At 37.0% G+C, this 19147-nt stretch overlaps 1 protein-coding gene across 1 annotated transcript; it reads left to right on the top strand.

Annotated features, from left to right (window-relative positions):
- The first annotated feature begins 253 nt into the window (after positions 1–253).
- On the top strand, positions 254–16874 carry Snrpc (small nuclear ribonucleoprotein polypeptide C). The gene is made up of 6 exons (XM_027943749.2): positions 254–368; positions 727–769; positions 7082–7190; positions 11064–11153; positions 13217–13321; positions 16527–16874. The coding sequence occupies exons 1-6, from the start codon at positions 361–363 to the stop codon at positions 16649–16651; spliced, it is 480 nt and encodes a 159-aa protein (XP_027799550.1). The 5' UTR covers positions 254–360; the 3' UTR covers positions 16652–16874.
- The last annotated feature ends 2273 nt before the right edge of the window (positions 16875–19147 follow it).

The raw sequence follows: 19147 nt of genomic DNA, 5'->3' as shown, positions 1-19147 counted from the left end.
TCCCTATTTCTAGTAAACTCAGAACCAGAACTTTTTGTGTTTTGTTCCCATGTAATGCAGCGCCGGATATGTAGCAGGGAAGAGCCACATATTTGACGAAAAATAACGCGCTCCCGGAAGCACCCACAATCAAGACTAAATGAGCTTGGATTGAACCTCGTAGGCATCCGTAGTGCTGCCCTTCCCACTTTCTAATAGGTGAAGGGAAGACGAGAAAAGCCCCGCCCCTTGCTTGCCTACAGACCGCCAGGGCTTCGGCAGTTTTTGCGCCAGTCTCGTGAAGGTTGCGGCACCGTCGTGAGCTCTGTGCGTCATTTCCGGGCGGCGCGGAGCCGAGTGGTCAACGGCCCGAAGAGCAACATGCCTAAGTAAGAGGGTCTCTGAAATATGAGGGAGGTGACAGTCCTTAATGGTAGTCCGGTGAGAGGAGTGGAGAGTGGGTTCTGATACTAGAAGCCTCGAAGGACGGGCGAGGATCTGGGGAATAAGAAGGGTGAGAGATGGCGAGCTCTAGACACCCCTTTCTTAGTGTGGAGGTCGACCCCGCTTAAAGCAACAGAAACCCCCGGTTTTGTCCGAAAGCTTTGACGCCTTAGGATCTGAATAGGGCGTTTAAAAAATTATTATTATTATTTATTATTATTATTTTCAGTGAACAGCGCTGCCGTGGATTGGTATCTGATAATGGGATGACATCTTCCCTTTTTCTCTCTCACCTCTTTTCAGGTTTTATTGTGACTACTGCGATACATACCTCACCCATGACTCTGTAAGTGATGGATTTCTTCATAGTTTTAAAAAGTCTAATGTGTAATGGTTAAGAAAATTTGTTATTTTTTTTAACGTGTAGATTTGTGCTTTTCAGACTGCTGAAATTTAAGGTTTACTAATTGGAGAAAATAATTGGATGTGTTTATTTTTCTTCCCTTCCTGTAACTGATTTCATAATTTGAGGACATTTGCAAAAATTACTCTTCCAGAAGGCAGTGCTTTCACTGGAAAGCCAAAATATTAGATGTTTAACAAGTTCGAAGATGAAAAAAAGTTACACAAATTTCTAGGAGAGTGCCCTTGAAGTTCAAATAGTTAACTGTATGAAGTTATCAAAATGTTTGGATAAAATGGGAGTAAATGCTGTGATTTGGAACAATATACTTTGATTTGATTAAAAACTTCTTAGCAAATAACAATTACTACTAAGATTGAAGACTTTATTGTGTCAAACTGTGTTTCAAATGTTTTAACATAAATCATTTTGCTTCTTGCTCCCGATATTCTGTAAGTACTTTCATTATCTCCACTTTAGGAAAAAGGAAATTGAGGAAGAGTGTGAGTAGATTACTGACTTTGGATGTTAGAAAACAAGTGATTTGGGCTGGGGATGTGGCTCAAGAGCGCTCGCCTGGCATGCGTGCGGCCTGGGTTCGATCCTCAGCACCACATACAAATAAAGATGTGTCGGCGGAAAACTGAAAAATTAAAAAAAAAAAAAAAAAGAAAGAAAAGAAAACAAGGGCTGGGGATGTGGCTCAAGCGGTAGCGCGCTCGCCTGGCATGCGTGCGGCCCGGGTTTGATCCTCAGCACCACATACAAACAATGATGTTGTGTCCGCCAAAAACTGAAAAATAAATATTAAAATTCTCTCTCTCTTCTCTCTCTCTCTCTCTCTCTTAAAAAAAAAAGAAAAGAAAAGAAAACAAGTGATTTTTATATACAGGTGGAAGGTGAGAGTAGGGGGTCCAACTTGGTAATTCTAGTCCAACAGTTCTCAAATATTTTGGTCTCTTTGATCTCAAATCTTTAAAGTTTACATTAAAACCTTAAAAATTTATTGACTTATGTGTATGTATTTTTAAATTGGGTTATATGGTTTGTGTGTGCATATATTTGAAATTAAAACTTAACAAAAGTATTCACTCATTTAAAAGTAACAGTAACAAGCTTTTTCGGGTAACAGCATTTAAAAAGAAACATAGCTATTTTACAAAAAAATTAAGTATAAATAATGATATTGTTTTAGCATCTTTACAAACCTCTGTAATGTCTGACTTAATGGAACACAGCTGGGTTCTTATCTTTTTCCACATTAAATCTGTTACAGTGTGTTGTTTTGGTTGAATCATGTAGAGAAAGGCCAGCTCCTCAATGATATGTAGTTGAAAAAAGGATAGTACTTTTTCTTTTTTTGGTACTAGGGATTGAACCCAGAGTCTTAACCACTGAGCTACATCCTCAGACTGTTTTTAATTATTTTATTTATTTTATCTTGAGACAGAGTCATGCTAAGTTGCTCACGCTAGCTTTGAACTTGAGGTCCTCCTTCTTCAGCCTCCCATATTGCTGGGATTATAGGATTATATATGGGATTATATATAATTCCATATATAATTAGGATTATAGATTATATATAATATTATATATATTATATTATATAATCCCTTGGATTATAGGGATTATAGGTGTGTGCCACTGATCATGGGTAGTGGTAGTACTTGAATTATCATTTTAGATAATTGTAAAATTCTTTATATTATTACATTAAAACTTAACACATGTTTAGTTTCAATGTGGATTCTGAAACCATATCAGACTTTTCAGAATGTTACATTAAAATTCACTGGCCAAAAAAATAAAAAATCACTAGTCTTATACTTTGGATCTTTTTTAATACATGGTTTTATAATATGAATTGGTTATTTAGAAAACATTGGTTTAGTGAGTTATATAGATCTTCAAGTATGGACACATTTGAATTTAATAGATTTAAAATAGAATTTAATTCTATTAAGAACTCACATTGGGCTGGGGATGTGGCTCAAGAGGTAGCGCGCTCTTCTGGCATGCGTGTGGCCCGGGTTCGATTCTCAGCACCACATACAAACAAAGATGTTGTGTCCACCGAAAACTAAAAAATAAAATATTAAAATTCTCTCTCCCTCTCTCTCTCTCTCTTTAAAAAAAAAAAAAAAAAAAAAGAACTCACATTAATTCAGGTAAAAATTGAATCAGTGCCAGCTTTAAGTAGTGAGAAGCTGTCAATTTTATGGTGATAGGTAAGGTTTCCTAAAACTCTAATTTTTGCTTGTAGCTCATATTTTATTATCATCAACAGATACTATCAATTGCTTTCCTGGGCCTTGCATGCTAGGAAAGTGCTCTACCATTGAGCTACATCACTGGCCCTTTTTAAAATTTTTGTTTTAAGGAAGGATATCACTAGGTTGCCCTGGAATTTGGAGTTCTCTTCAGCTAACTGAGTAGCATATGCCTCATTGCCTGGCTACTTCATTCATTTTTTGAGAAGTCTGAATATCCAACATGTTTCCCTTTCTTTCAGGACAAGAGACAACTGATAAAGCTAGCAACTAGAATAATTGCATGCTTGCTTTAAGTACTAACCTAAAAATTTCCTTGAAATTTCACATACTAATGTACAGAAATGCTTTGACAGTCCTTCCATTTTTGTCACCAGAATATTAAAAAGATAGGAACTCAAGAATTGAGAATTAATAAAAATTAGTAATTATATTGTTTCATTAAAGAGAGTGAAACTGGGTTTTTGCCCCCATGAGTTTGGGACGTTGAAAAGTACAGTGATCATTAATACAAAAAGATGCCATGCCTTGATTCATTCTAACGTACCAAAAGTTTGGCATCATCATTGTCAATGCAGTGAAAAAGGAAATGTCTTATGAAAACATATGGAGTTGCACGCCCCTAAAAAGATCTCAGAGACTGTTAGATGTCTGTGAAGCATCCCTTGAGAACCACAACTCTGTTCTGCTTTTGCAAGAACCTGATTAAATCAGTATTCTTGGTCATTTTGAATAGTATCTGGAAGAACTAGCCAGTGATTTCTCTGTTGTCACTTTGTTTAAAATTCTTTTTTTTTTTTTTTAAATATTTTAAAGTTGTTGATGGATCTTTATTTTATTTATTTGTATGTGGTGCTGAGAATCGAACCCAGTGCCTCATGCATGCCAGGCAAGCGCACTACCACTGAGCCACAACCCCAGCCCCAGTTTAAAATTCTTTTCATGGTTGGGGATGTAATTCAATGTTAGAGTGCTTACCTATCCTTTGCAAGGCCCTGGGGTTGATCCTCAGCACTTCAAAGGAAAAAAAATCTTTATGAGTGATGTTTAGCATTTACAGATTTGCAAGCTGGGCTTGGTGGCACATACCTGTAGGAGAATCCCAAATTTGAGGTCAGCCTGGGCAACCTCAAAATTAAAAAAAAAAAAAAGGGCTGGGTATGTAGCTCAGTGGTAGACTGCTACTGGGTTCAGTCCTCAGTACTGGTGGGAAAATACAGATTTGCAGGGCATGCAAGTAGAGTGGTTCCTCTTAAAGAAATAGTAGTTCTAATATTATACACTGTCCTGGAGGAGATCCCTCCAATAAATAGCCATTGTAGTAGTTAGTCTTTGAGTATAGATCCCTAGTCTTTTTTTTTTTTAATCCCCTCTTTAGGTAAAACCCCTTGTCATAATTTTCTTAAAGTTCTTTGGGGGCTATGCCTTTCTACTTTTTCTTGGCATATTTTTGCATACCTACTAATAATCTTACTAATACCAGAATTCAGAAAATTATAAAATTTTTATCTCTCTTTATAATAACTTTCTCTTAATGAGAAGTTTTAAGAACCCTATACTATTGTTATTCTGAATTCTTCTTAAAAGTAAAGATGTGATTATAGCAATTTCCTGAAGTGGGCTTCAAAGTGTATTAAAACATCCATTGCTGGCTGGGCATGGTGCACCCCCTTGAAACCCTAGCTATTTGTGACTTTGAGGCAGGAGGATCTCAAGATTGAGGCCAGTTTGTACAATTAAGATGACTCTTTTAACTCAGTTTAAGAGGGGTGTTGCTGGGGGTGTAGCTCAATAGCAGAGCACTTCTAGCATGTGGGACCCCTGGGCTTAATCTCCAATACTGCAAAAACAGAAATATTCAGAGGAAAGAACCCCCCCCCCCACACACACACACATGAAAACAGAAATGAGGGCTGGGGTTGTGGCTCAGCGGTAAAGCACTCACCTTGCACGTGCAAGGCCCTGGGTTCGATCCTCAGCACCACATAAAAATAAACAAAGATATTGTGTTCAACTACAAATAAAAAATATTTTAAAAAACCCAGAAATGAATTTAACATGTCAGATTTTTCCCAGTGATTTTGTTGCTAGATTCCAGTCTCATAGGTTATTGCTATAAAAACTATTAAATTTAAAAATTTGGTTAATTTAGGGTTTCTTATTACTAGTATCATGGTTAAATTCTGCTGACTGTTAAAAACAAATCACTACAAACCATTTATGTAAAAATGCCAAATCAGTTAGGCAATAACAAAAGAAAAATTTCAAACATTCAGTCATTCAGTGCTACATCTTTTGAACTCTTTTTTTTGTTCTGGGGATGGAACCCAGGGGTGCTTTACCAATGAGCTACATCCCCAGAACTTTTTATTTATTTATTTATTGTGAGACAGCATTGCTAAGTTGAGGGAGGTTGGCTACAAGTTCATGTGATCTTCTTGTTTCAGCCTCCAGGGTCGCTGGGATTATAGGCATGGGCCACATCCATCTTGGACTGTTTGGTTCTTTTTATTTATTTATTTAGGTTTATTTTTATGTGGTGCTAAGGATTGAACCCAGGATTCATACATGCTAAGCAAGCATTCTACCACTGAGCCACAATCACAGCAGCCCCTGGTTGGTTCTTATTTATTTATGTATCTTTAGTTTTAGGTGGACACATTATTTTGTTTTTATGTGGTGCTGAGGATCAAACCCAGTGCCTCATGCATGCCAGGCGAGCACTCTACCACTGAGCCACAACCCCAGCCCTCCTGGTTGGTTCTTAAGTATGATTTTTTTGGTTAGACATAAGGCATCATTGCTGTATTAATGTAAGCAGTAGTTTGGGAGACAGCAACATTTTGAAATATAGACAGTGGAAAGATAGTTTCTCTGGCTGGGCGCAGTGGCACACGCCTGTAATCCCAGCAGCTTGGGAGGCTGAGATAGGAGGATTGCAAGTTCAAAGCCATCCTCAGCAGAAGTGAAGCACTAAGCAACTCAGTGAGACCCTGTCTCTTAAAAAAAACACACACACACAATAGGGCTGGGGATGTGGCTCAGTGGTCGAGTGCCCCTGAGTTCTAGTCCTGGTAACCCTCCCTGTAAAAAAAAAGATAGACTCTGCTCAGTGGACATTAGTCACATCTACTGTGATTGAATTAGTCAGGGGAGGAATGTAGAGATGTAGTTAGGCAGCCATTAGGAGCATCTGAGTGAGATCTGGCTTCCAGGCCTTAGTTTAATGTTTATCAGTTTTGTGTTTTGAGGTAAGTCTTAAGCATAAATAGAAGATAATAACTGTAGTTTTTTTCAGCAAATTTATTGACTTACAATTATGAATTATAATTTACTTTTATATATATATATTTATTTTTTTTTAGGTGTAGATGAACACAACGCAATGCCTTTATTTTTATGTGGTGCTGAGGATTGAACCCGGGTCCTGCCCATGCTAGGCGAGCCTCAATCCCAGGCCCTATAATTTACTTAAAAAAATTTTTTTTAGTTGTAGATGGACACAATACCTTTATTTTTTATTCATTTTTAAAAATATTAAAAAATTATCTCTCTCTCTCCTGTCTCTTAAAAAAAAAAAATTCATATGGTGCTGAGGATCAAACCCAGTACCTTACATGTGCCAGGCAAACGCTATACCACTGAGCTTCAACCACAGCCCCATAATTTACTTTTAATTTTATGCACACATTTTATATGTAGAGCTTATTGACTTGTCATATAATTACAACTTGATGTGTTCATTCACACAAAATATTTCTGTCACCACAGAAAGTTCCCTTTATAGTTAGTCTCTAGCAAAACTGGCCTTTCAATTGATCAATTAAAGAGATACTGTGTCCACCTATAATTATAAAACAAACATTTAAACAATAAATAAATAAATAAATAGATTGCTGGGTTGCTTACATAGAGGTAAATATTTTTCAACTTTCTCATTTAGGAGATTTGTTTCTGTATCTGATACAACCTTTTTGTTTTACAGCCATCTGTGAGAAAGACACATTGCAGTGGTAGGAAACACAAAGAGAATGTGAAAGACTACTATCAGAAATGGATGGAAGAACAGGCTCAGAGCCTGATTGACAAAACAAGTATGTTTTGGTTTCTTGTTCTGATGTGACAGAATGGTCCCATTCTATTCCCTCCCTGTCTTTTTGTTGTGTTTCACAGAAGCAATACCTTCTGAATGATAAATAGGGGAATTTGCCCATGTTGAATGGAAGAAGTGGAAGGTCATTGATTTCCCAAGAATATAGAAGCATGTTAATATTAATTGTTGAGGGTTGAGCAATCAGAGATAGAGTTGTCAGGTTTGGGTTATATTGGGAGGTGGGGCAGAGAAGAATGGAATTGCCTAATATTTCTCTGTTGACATGATTTTTTAGTAAATTTATGTAAACCCCTCTTTGTAGTGGTCCACAATTTTTAGAAGTATTTTTCTGTTGTAATAGGTAAAGGCTGGGGAGGATTTATGATTTTCTTCAACTAACTGGAGAGACTTCATTTGACTTTCTTATTTGTAGCCCTGAAAGAAAGAAATAGCAAAGCAAAGAAACAAATAAGACTTAACTGATGTGGCAAAGTAGTCTGAATATTTTGGACCCATATTTTTGTTGTAAATGCCTTTTTAAAAAAAATATTTATATTTTAGTCATAGATGGACACAATACCTTTATTTTATTCATTTATTTTTATGTGGTGCTGAGGATCAAACCCAGGGCCTCCCATGTGCTAGGGCTAAGCCACAACCCCAGCCCCTGTAAATCCCTTTTTTATGTTAATTAGAAATGTTTTGTTCTGGCTAGTTGAACCAAGATACTGATAGAAGTTACACTTGTACTTTAGGTTATACTGGTATATTTTTGAAACATGACCTTTCTTAAAAATTCATTGTACTCCAAGCTGGCAGGCAAATGTAGACTTTGTGATTAAAAAAAAAAAAAAAAGCAAAACTATTTTGAAAAGTTTTAAATAAAGTAGAAAGACTGAATTAAGGCCTGAACTTTCTCTGTCCCCACTCCCTACTTTCTCATCACCCAGCTACAAGAATCTTGTTTAGCTTACACCAAGTTTCTTAATCTTGCATTCTGCCCTTTGCATTTTAAGATGTTTAGGAACATCCTGGGTATGAACCCACTAGTTGTGACTACTTTTAAAAAATGTTTCCAGGCATGTAGGAGTACTGAGTACCTTTATTTACTCCCTTTTGGTGTCCAGGATTTTTATGGAGTAAATCTCATAAAAATAGTAAATCTATTTCATTTGAAAAAATTAATTCTGTCATCCTTTTCCTCCCGTTCCCCAGTATGGGGATTAAACACAGGGGTGATCTTCCAATTAGCTCCATCTCCAGCTGTTTTTAGTTTGAGATAAGGTCTTGCTAAGTTGCCTGTGTTGTCCTTGAACTTGTGATCCTCCTGCCTTAGCATCCCCACTTGCTGGGATTTCAGATGTGTGCTGCTGCGCCTAGCTAGAAAGTACCTTTTTGATTGGAAAAGCCCTTATTGAGATATATAATTCCTGATAGAGCACAGGTATATAATAACTCTTATTTTTAAATTTCTTTTTTTTTTTTTTTTAAGTATTTATGTTTTAGCTTTAGGTGGATACAATATCTTTATTTTATGTGGTGCTGAGGATTGAACCCAGTGCCTCACATGTGCTAGGCAAGCACTCTACCTCTTGAGCCACAACCCCAGCCCTAATTTGACCTGATTTGTATTGATGGGGGTGAAGTAGGATGGCCTGCAGACAATATTGAATTGGGAAATTCTTACCTCAGGTATAGATTTTTTTTGTTTTTATTTTTGCCTTTTTTGGTACTGGGGATTGAACTCAGGGATACTTAACCACTGAGCCACATCCCCAGCCCTTTTCTGTGTTTTATTTAGAGATAGGGTCTCAATGAGTTGCTTAGTGCCTCGATAAATTGTTGAGGCTGGCTTTGAACTCATGATCCTCCTGTCTCAGCTGATGGGATTACAGGCATGCACCACTGCACACAGCTCAGATGTAGATATTTATGAGTGTGCATTTTAATATTTAGTTGTGACTTTTCTTTTTTCTTGTTACTGGGGATTGAACCTATAGGTGCTTAACCACTGAGGCATATCCCCAGCCCTAGTTTAGTTTTTACTTTGAGATAGGGCCTTGCTAAGTTGATGAGTCTGGCTTTGAATTTGATATCCTCCTCCCTCAGCCTCCTAAGTTGCTGGGATTACAGGCATACACCACCTGGCTAATATGACTTTATTGGGGACTGAACTCAGGGGCACTCAACCACAGAGCCACATCCCCAGTCCTAGACAGGGTCTCACTGAATTGCTTACTGCCTTGCTTTTGCTGAGGCTGGCTTTTCTAGCCACTGGGATTACAGGTGTGCGCCACCACACCCAACCTGTTATGACTTTTTGAAAGCCAAATATAGATGATCATCAGTTTTTTTTCTTTTCACTTGTACCTCATATGGTAAGAAAGAAAAAAGTTGATAATATTGGATATTTTTGAGGTTTTTTTTTTTTTTTTTTTTTGTATTGGGGATTGAACTCAGGGGCACTTACCCACTGAGCCACATCCCTAGCTCTATATTGTATTTTATTTAGAGACATAGTCTCACTGAGTTGCCTAGTGCCTCACTGTTGCTGAGGCTGACTTTGAACTCCTGTCTCAGCCTACCAAGCTGCTGGGATTACAGGTGTGCGCCACCACACCTGGCAGTATTGGACTTTTTTAAGATCATAATTTCTTTCAGGGCAGGCTCTTGCTTTTAAATCAGTGTTTTGGGGCTGGGGTTTTAGCTCAGTGGTAGAGTGCTTGCCTATCTTTTGTGAGGCACTGGGTTCTATTCTCCTTAGCACCACATAAAAATAAAAACATAGGGCTGAAGCTATGGCTTAGTGGTAGTGCACTTGCATGGCATGTGTGAGGCATTGGGTTTGATTCTTAGCACCACATATAAATAAATAAATAATAAAGGCCTATCAACAACTAAAACAATTTTTAAATAAATAAAAACATAAAATAAAGGTATTGGGTCCATCTACAACTACAAAAAAAAAAAAGAAAGAAAGAAATTATTGTTTCTTCCACATCTCCTAAATCAGTGCATTAATTTAAAAAATGGCAAGGCAAAATGATGTGGTGTTTTCACCAGGATATAGAAAAGATACAAAATTTTAAAGCCTGGCCTTTGGGCATGTATTACACATTTCTCAAACAAGATAATGAATGGCTTGAGTTGGTTATAAGTCACATACAGATTAAACGTGACTACTTTGCTGAGTGTGGTGGCACATATACAATCCTAGGGACTCTGGAGGCTGAGGCAGAAGGATCACAAGTTGGAGGACAGCCTAGAGCACCTCAGTAGTAGAGCACCTTGGTTTTAATCCCCAGTATTAAAAAAGAAGAAGAAAGAAAGATGATGATTTCTTGTTGGTAAAAGACATTGGTTAGGTAGGAAATTTTCACTCTCAAGGTCCCATTGTTATTTTAACCATAGAAATACTATATAGTAAAAAGTAAAAGTACCTGGTAAGTGAATAAAATTTTTTTATGGGAGGTACTAAGGATTGAACCCGGGGGCGCTTTACCACTGAGCTATATCCATAGTCTTTTTTATTTATTAGTTTGAGACAGGATCTCACTAAGTTGCTGAGGCTGAACTCCAATTTGCAATCCTCCTGATTTGCCTCCCAAGTTGCTGGGATTACAGGCATGTGCCACCACACCCAGCTTAAATTAATAAAAATTCTAAAGCATTTAAAATAACTAAATCAGTAGTTAGTTGCTATTTTAACCAGTGAATACCTACAATTGATTTTAAAATGGTAGAGTAATGACATAGTAACTTTACATGTTAGAGTGAAGTATTTGGAATATTTAAAAGAAAAGTGGTTATTTTTGTAAATGTATTTTGAATTCATATTCATGTTTGTTTTTTTCCCCTATCCATCTTCCCAAAGCGGCTGCATTTCAACAAGGAAAGATACCTCCTACTCCATTCTCTGCACCTCCTCCAGCAGGTGCTATGATCCCACCTCCCCCTAGTCTACGTAAGTTTAAAGGTTTTATATTAATGGGTGTAACTGGGTAGATTATCCTTTGATTATGTTAGATTATCTTAGTTGGTTTTCAAATGCTTATGTAAATGAATACATGAATAGTAATAGAAAACAACTTTAGTGGTATAATTTCCAAAATAGTTTTCGAGTTGATTTGATGATATTATTACTAAGGTATTGTAATTGTGACATCCCAATTCTTTTTTATTTTTATTCTTTGTGGATTTTTGAGGTGGATTCAAATGGAGAGTTAAGAATGAACATGTGATTAAATGAACTAATATGTAAATAGGTGTTGTTGAGCACATTAAGTTAGTCACTGCTATGAACAGAACACCAGAAGACTGAAATAGCTGGTAAACTTCTCAAGTCTTTTTTCATATTTCTAACCCACCTAACAATCAACATATATGCCTTGTGAAAGATAAGAATTGGATTGTTGAAGGTGGAGCAGTTCCAGTGCCTCTGCTCTGTAGAAAAGCCTGTCACTGCATAGCAGACAGGAGGAAATTGAATACTAGGTTATAGTCCTTTTTGCTCCCCTGGGAAGGTTCAGATTGAAATTGGATTCACTCATCATGGATACAAACACAAAAAGTTTGACTGTTTTAATTGTTGCACACTAATGCAGGTGAACCCCTAATGGCCTGCCAAACCATTTCTAGGTATTTGTCATCGTGGGATTTGGTCTGGCCTGGGCCCACAGCAACTCCCAGGTCACTTATGTCTTCTTGTTCACCTTGATTGACTTTTTCCCCCACCTTTTTGTTTTTTCTTTCAGTGTTGGGGTTCAAATGCATGGCCTTGTGCTTGCCAAGCACCTGCTGTTATCACTGAACTATACCCCTTAGGCCTCCATTATTTTTAATAGAGTAGTTCATGATATGGATGTATCATAATTTATCACATCATTTTCTTAGATATTGTTAGATATTTAAGTTATTCCAGTTATATTGTTTTTATAAATGATACTATCAGGAATATCTCTGCATATAAGTCCTCGTTCTTCAGAAGAATATTCTTTTTTTTAAAGTACTCGGAATTAGGCCCAGAGGCAAGCTAGGCAAGCACTCTACCACTTTACCACTATGCTACATCCCCAGCCCTTAAAAGTTCTGTCTGAGACATGGTCCTTGAACTTTCATACCTCCTATCTTAACCCTGTAGTAGCTAGAATTACAGATGTGTGCCAGCTTGCCCAGCTCAAGAATCTTTTTAAACATAAATTTTGATCTTTTTGAGGGCTGGGGTTGTGGCTTAGTGGTAGAGCACTTGCCTGGCATGCGTGAGGCACTGGGTTCAATCCTAAGCACCATGTTAAAAAATAAATAAAATAAAGGTGGTATTGTGTCTGTAAAACTAAAAAAAAAAAAGATCTGAAATTAGGTACTTGTGATTTTAGTTCATTACCTTTTTGTCAAGAGCCCTAGCGAGAGTATAATCTATTCTTATTTATTTATTTAGTTGTGCTGGGGATTGAACCCAGGGCCTCATGCATGGTAGGCAAGTTCTCAAATACTGAGCTACGCCCCTAGCCTCAGAATTTTTGTTTTTAAACCTGAGGAACCTAACTTCATTTTATAGTTCTGTCTAGGCATGTTTTTATTTTTATTTTTTGCTTTTTAGTTATAAAGTAAAGTTTTATGGCATGTGATTTTTGTAGAGCTACTGTTAATAAAACCATTAGAAATCCATTGTTTCAAAATTGGAAACAATTCCTGAGACCATATTAGTTTCAATTAAGAAGAAAACTTATCAGCTGAGCATGGTGGCATACACCTGTAATCCCAGTAGTTTGGGAGGCTGAGACAGGAGAATCGTGAGTTGAAAGCCAGCCTGAGCAATGGTGAGGTGCTAAGCAACTCAGTGAGACCCTGTTGGTAAATAAAGTTCAAAATAGGGCTGGGGATGTGGCTCAGTGGTCAAGCACCCCTGAGTTCGATCCTTGATAGCAAAATAAATAAATAAATAAATAAATAAATAATAATAATAAGAAGAAGAACAATATATAAGCATAGAAATATACTTTGACCATAAACACTTCTTTATTTTAGCGGGTCCTCCTCGCCCTGGTATGATGCCAGCACCCCATATGGGAGGCCCTCCCATGATGCCAATGATGGGCCCTCCTCCTCCTGGGATGATGCCAGTGGGACCTGGTAAGTCGAACTGTCTTTCCTTTCAGCAAGCTATATTGTTTTTGTTCTCTAGTTAAGTGGAATTCTTAAGTAGCTACCTAAATGTATTATTACATGTATTGTAACAGATTTGGTTAATCTTTAATGATAAACAAAGAAATATTGGATTTATTAGTATAAATGGAGTATCTAATAACCTTGCGCTACTAAAAGCAAGATAAGGCTGCCTCTGTCTTCCTTCTCCCTCCCTGTTGTTTTGTTTTATCTTGACTTGTGGCCACTAATGATGAACAGGAGGGCAGATGAGCTTATTTCATTTTGATTTGGAGCAGAGCTTCCTCCTGTTGCACATATATATTTATTATTTACTTTTAATTTTTTTGTGTGCTAGGGATCAAACACAGTGACTTGTGCCTGCTAGGCAAGCACTCTACCACTGAGTTAAAGTATACTTTAACCCCAGCTCTCTTGTTACATATTTAATGGCCCAATCAGTATTCTAAAAAGACCTAGTAGCTGTTATTTTGTCCAGGGAGTGGGAAAAAAATCCTATACCTGAAGCATTTTATTTACTTCTTAATTAAATTAAATTTTTTATTTAAGCAGTTTTTTGTGTGTTATGGATTGAACCCAGGACCTTGCCCATGCTAATTGAGTGCTCTACCACTGAGCCATTACCATTTTATTTAGTGTAAACATAAATTACATTGATTTGCAAATATTTCTGATCCATGGGTAGGATCTTTGCTTTGTGAGTCTGCTGATTGGAAAATTGTATTTCTATCATAAACCCATAAAACAGTGCATCTTCTACCAACTTTAGTTTCGTTTTCTTAGAAATGGTAGGAGACTGTGATGTAATCTAGTCCAATCTTACGATTGTTTTGCCTACCAAATTTCTGAGCATTTTGGGGATGATTTGCCTGATTCTTTTTAAGTATATCCAATTAGTTTTCATAAAAACAATTTTGTTTTCATGCTCTTTTTTTTTTTTTTTTTTAAGAACAGTTAAGTCATATAGCTAGAAATAAATATGACTGACCTAAACAGGTTTGGGGACATCTGATTGATGCCTACATCTCAACTGGAAAAAAAGGTGCAAAGGTATTATAGTAGCTTTCTAGCCAGAAAGTAGTCAGTATGCTGCTGTGGGTATCATTTAGAGTTCCTGACTTATATAGGCTTGTGGACCCAAAACACAACTGAAGTGATTGATTTAGCTTTAGCATTCTTAAATTAGGGCCATGTATTCAGATACCTAGAGGGTTTAGGATGTGCTGAACTGAGGAAAATATGACCTACCTAAAGAAGAAGGCTTCCAGCCAGGCACATACCACCATACATACACCACATGTATGGTGGCATGTGCCTATAGTTCTACCTACTCAGAAGGCTGAGGCAGGAGGATTGCTTGAGCCCAGAAATTTAGGCCTACTTGGACAACATAGCAAGACCCTGCCTCTCTTGAAAAGGAAAAGGAAAGAAAGAAAAAAAAAAAAGAAAAAAGAAAAGAAAAAAGGGTCGGCTTCCAAAATTCAATTTCAGCCTGTGATTGACTTGAGAATGCAGGCTTGATGTTTTCTTTTTAAAAAATTTTCAGAGCCAGGATAAAGTGATAAGATTGTGGGATTGTGTTAAAAATAATTTGAGGAATTGGGGGTTGGGTGGGAATAGAAATTAGTTGGGGTATAACTGAACAAAGTTGGTCACGAGTGGATAAGTGTTGATGCTGGATGGTGGATACATGGATATTCATCATACTCCTTTGTACTGAGTGTATGTTGGATTTTGTGTCTTTGCATATAGTCGTGTTTCTTTTTGTGATAAGACTATATTCAATTTTAAATACATTTTTTTTATAGTTTTCTTTTTTTTCTAAGTATAGCTTTCTTTTTTGCTACCTCCACACTGGGGCAGCATTAGGTATTGAACCCAGGGCATTGTGCATGTTGAGCAAGCACTGAGCTACATCCCCAGTCTCGAATATAGTTTTCCTTGAACTATTTACTTCAAATCTTTAATGAAAACTGTTTAAGTAAAAATAAATAACTAGTGCTCAGCATGATAGCATATGCCTGTAATCCTAGCACTTGGGAGGCCAAGGCAGGAGGACTGTAAGTTTGAGGTTAGCCTCAGCAATTTAGTGAGACTCTCAGCAACTTAACAAGACCCTGCCTCAAAAAATAAAAAGGACTGGGGATGTAGCTCAGTGTTAAGCACCCTGGGTTAAATCCTCTGTATAGGAAAAAAAAAAAATAGGCAAAATTTGATACTTGAAAAATTTATGTAGTATGAAAATTATGAGCAGGGGGGCTGGGGTTGTGGCTCAGCGGTAGAGCGGTTGACTTGTAGGTGCGAGACCCTGGGTTCTATCCTCAGCATCACATAAAAATAAATAAGTGAAATAAAGGTATTGTTTCCAACTATAACTGGAAAATAATTTTCTTTTTATGAGCCATAATAATAAAATGAATACCCATGAAACCACCACCCAGCTGGAAATAGAACATGATCTATTCATTGAAATTGCCTGTGTTGTTCCCTTACCCCTCTGCTTGCTCTCCCTTCCCTACCTCATATATTTGGCTGATTTATTGATGGGACACTTAAAACAATTCAGTAATAGTTTCTAAAGTGCATTAGAAAAATAAAATTTTGTGTATGCTAATTGTTATAAATCACATTATTGCCTATTATTTTTCTTGACTTGAGCTAAGTATGGTTACTAACAGGTTCTCAGCATGGGCCTCCTGCTCACCTTTCCTACAACTCCGAACAAACGCTTAGTGGTAAGATTGTCCTCTGTGCCTGTGTACATTCATGAAATAGCTCCTGGTTATATGGTGGATATAACTGGTTAAAAGAGCTGACTGAAAAACATGTGACTTAGTTGTGAATTTCCCTGAGTAAGAAAAAAGGTCGGTTTAAGGAACTAGTGTCCCTGGTGATTTCTCAAAAACAGTCTATTCATAGTTTCCCCCTTACTATCATTAGATCATGATACCCACATGGTTCTTGTGTTGACCTTTTTGTTTTTTTGTTTGAGAATGTCTAAGTAATTTACAAATGTGATGAACCTGTTGCATTTCTTCTGTCAAGTGTGTCTTTTTTCCAGCATTTTGCAGGGGGGGTACTTTATTTGTTTTTAGTTGAAGTCCCATCAGACACTCTCTCAAATGTTATTTCCTCACTCCCATTTCTCCCTTTTCTTTGTTTTGTCCTGCAGCTCCTGGAATGAGGCCACCAATGGGAGGCCACATGCCAATGATGCCTGGGCCTCCAATGATGAGACCTCCTGCTCGTCCCATGATGGTGCCCACTCGGCCAGGAATGACACGACCAGACAGATAAGGATAGAGGGGAGCTTTTTCAGTTTTATATTACTTGTTTACTTCATTCACCAGGAGATCATGGTGCTGTGTGACTCTGGGTGTTTTCTAACAGTATGACAACAAAGACTTGCTCCCTATTTGTATCAAAGAGAATAGTTTCAGAAGGGAGAAATTGGAAAAAGTACAGTTTTCATTTGTATTGTGAAATGTGAAAATAAAGTTGTCAGCTCTTTTAGTTAAAAGTGTGTTCCCTGTTCCCTTTTTCCTCCCCTTCGTATTCTTTGTGTATTATAAAGAGATCAGACATTTTGGTTGTGGTGTCCTAGCTCATTTTCTTCTTCAGCATGTACTATGTGTGAGATTCTTTTCCGTAGCTATAGAGGAAGTCCCTTTTAGCACCCTGGCTTTAGATAGTAAAATTCTTTCGCCTGGGATTTTGGTAAATCTAACAGTTCTATAGAGCTTGTTTTGTTTTTCTTTTTGCATGCTGGGAATTGAACCCAAGGCCTAGCACATGCTAGGTAAGCACTCAACCACTGACCTACATCCCCAGTCAGTTAAGCTTTTATGGCTTTAAATAATAAACACCATAATTGGTTAATTTTCGCATGAATAAATGGAAAGCTTTAAGTCTTTCATGATGAAATAGGGGAAAATACTTGATGTTTTGTATTTTGTACATCTCAGCTAAAGAAGGCAGGAATTGCCTTAACCTCAGCTTCTCCTTTCTCTTGGCTCCCCTCTATCTTGGCTTCAAATAGCCTGAAATTTTCAATAGGAATCATAAAATTAGGCAAAGTTTTGTGATACAGAAAATGTACTTAGAATACTATTTGGAAAACATCTAAAAAGCATTGGCATAGTTCATATTCAGTTCAGTATAAAATTTACACTTTTTCACATTGCAAGTGGCATTGAAAATTGTACAACCTCTGGGAAGGGCAATTTGGCATTATCAGAATTACAATACCGGTATCCTATGACCTAGTATTTTCATGTTTAGGAATTCATCCTACAGGTAAAGTTGCACACATACAGAATGTTGTGTTAAAAGATTATGTATTGGGGATTCCACCTCTTGGGTCCCCTTCTTCCTCCGGGAGAAGTCTTTTCTGCTGTCCTTTAATAAACTTCTAATTTCTACTCTGAAAAAAAAAAAAAAAAGATTACGTATTGGACTGAGGTTGTGGCTCAGAGGTAGAGCGCTCGCCTAGCGCGTGCAAGGCCCTGGGTTTGATCCTCAGCACCACATAAAAAGAAATAAAAAGAAAGGTATTGTGTCCAACTACAGCTAAAAACTAAATATTAAAAAAAAAAAAAGATTATGTATATTGCAGCAAAAGATTGGAAACAGCATTACATTGATACCTGTGATAGGGAGCTGATTTATGAAGCGTGATTCATTCACAGTGTTGCATATGTCAGTATTGTTAGAATAAGGAAGCTCAATAGAAAAGATTTCTGCAATACACATTGCTCTGCATCTTAGTTTCTTCATACAACAATATCTTATTCACTGCTGTCCATTGTTGAGAAAATATATATCTAGGAGTCTAAAAGACACCTAGACTGAAGCTATGTAACTGGGACAAATAATCACCAGTGGACTTTTTCATACGGAATGACAGCTCTTGGCAAGTATCTTATTTCTCATACAGCCTAGAATCAAGGAAGTAGCATTCTGATAAACCATTCAAAAGCCCTGACAGTAGAAATGATGAGAACCTGGACTTCAAATGTACTCACAGTGGTTTTAGATTTGCCCACAGAAAAGTAAGCATGTATTTTATCCCAAATTGACTCTAATGTCTCCTCTTCCTGATATTTAGTATTCTTTTGTGTACCTATACAAATGTTAACATTAGAGTTCTTATTTTATAAAGAAAACTGCATGTCTGAAGTCATAAGTCAGTAACAGTAAGTTGTACTTTTTTATAGCCCTTTAGAAAAGGAAGTGTCTTCTAATCATTCATTATGTTAGTTTGCCCTTTGAATTGATTAAAAATCAGAACTTATTTGTTTCTGCTTTTGTTCTCTGTAGTTATGCTTTGTTAAACTTTGAAGTCATCATACTATTTTTCTGAAACTACATCAGACATTTTCTTGCAAGACTAGAAGTGTTCAACCTTAAAAACACTTTGGGTACATACCTATAATGCCAGCTACTCAGGAGGCTGAGGCAGGAGGATGACTTGAGCCAAAGTATTTTTAGCTTCCCTACCCCAAATAAAAAGAAGTGTCTTGGTTATGGAATATAAGTTGGCTATAAAAACAGTGAACTACCGATGGAACAACTTAGATGTATCTTAAGGGCAGTATGCTGAATGAAAAAAAAAAAGCCTGAAAAAAATCAATAGTCTACATAATTCTGGTTATATAAATAATAAAATTATAGAGATGAAGGAGAAATAGTAGTTGCCAGAGGTCAAGGATGGTATTGGAGTGGAGTGGGATATGACTATAAAGGAGTAGCATGAGAGAGACCATTATGTGTATCTTGATGACATTAGTGGTT

This window comes from Marmota flaviventris, chromosome 6 (genome assembly GCF_047511675.1).
Source record: "Marmota flaviventris isolate mMarFla1 chromosome 6, mMarFla1.hap1, whole genome shotgun sequence".
Taxonomy (NCBI): Eukaryota; Metazoa; Chordata; class Mammalia; order Rodentia; family Sciuridae; genus Marmota; species Marmota flaviventris.
Note: the sequence above shows the minus strand (reverse complement) of the source record. Positions and strands in the feature narration are given on the sequence as shown.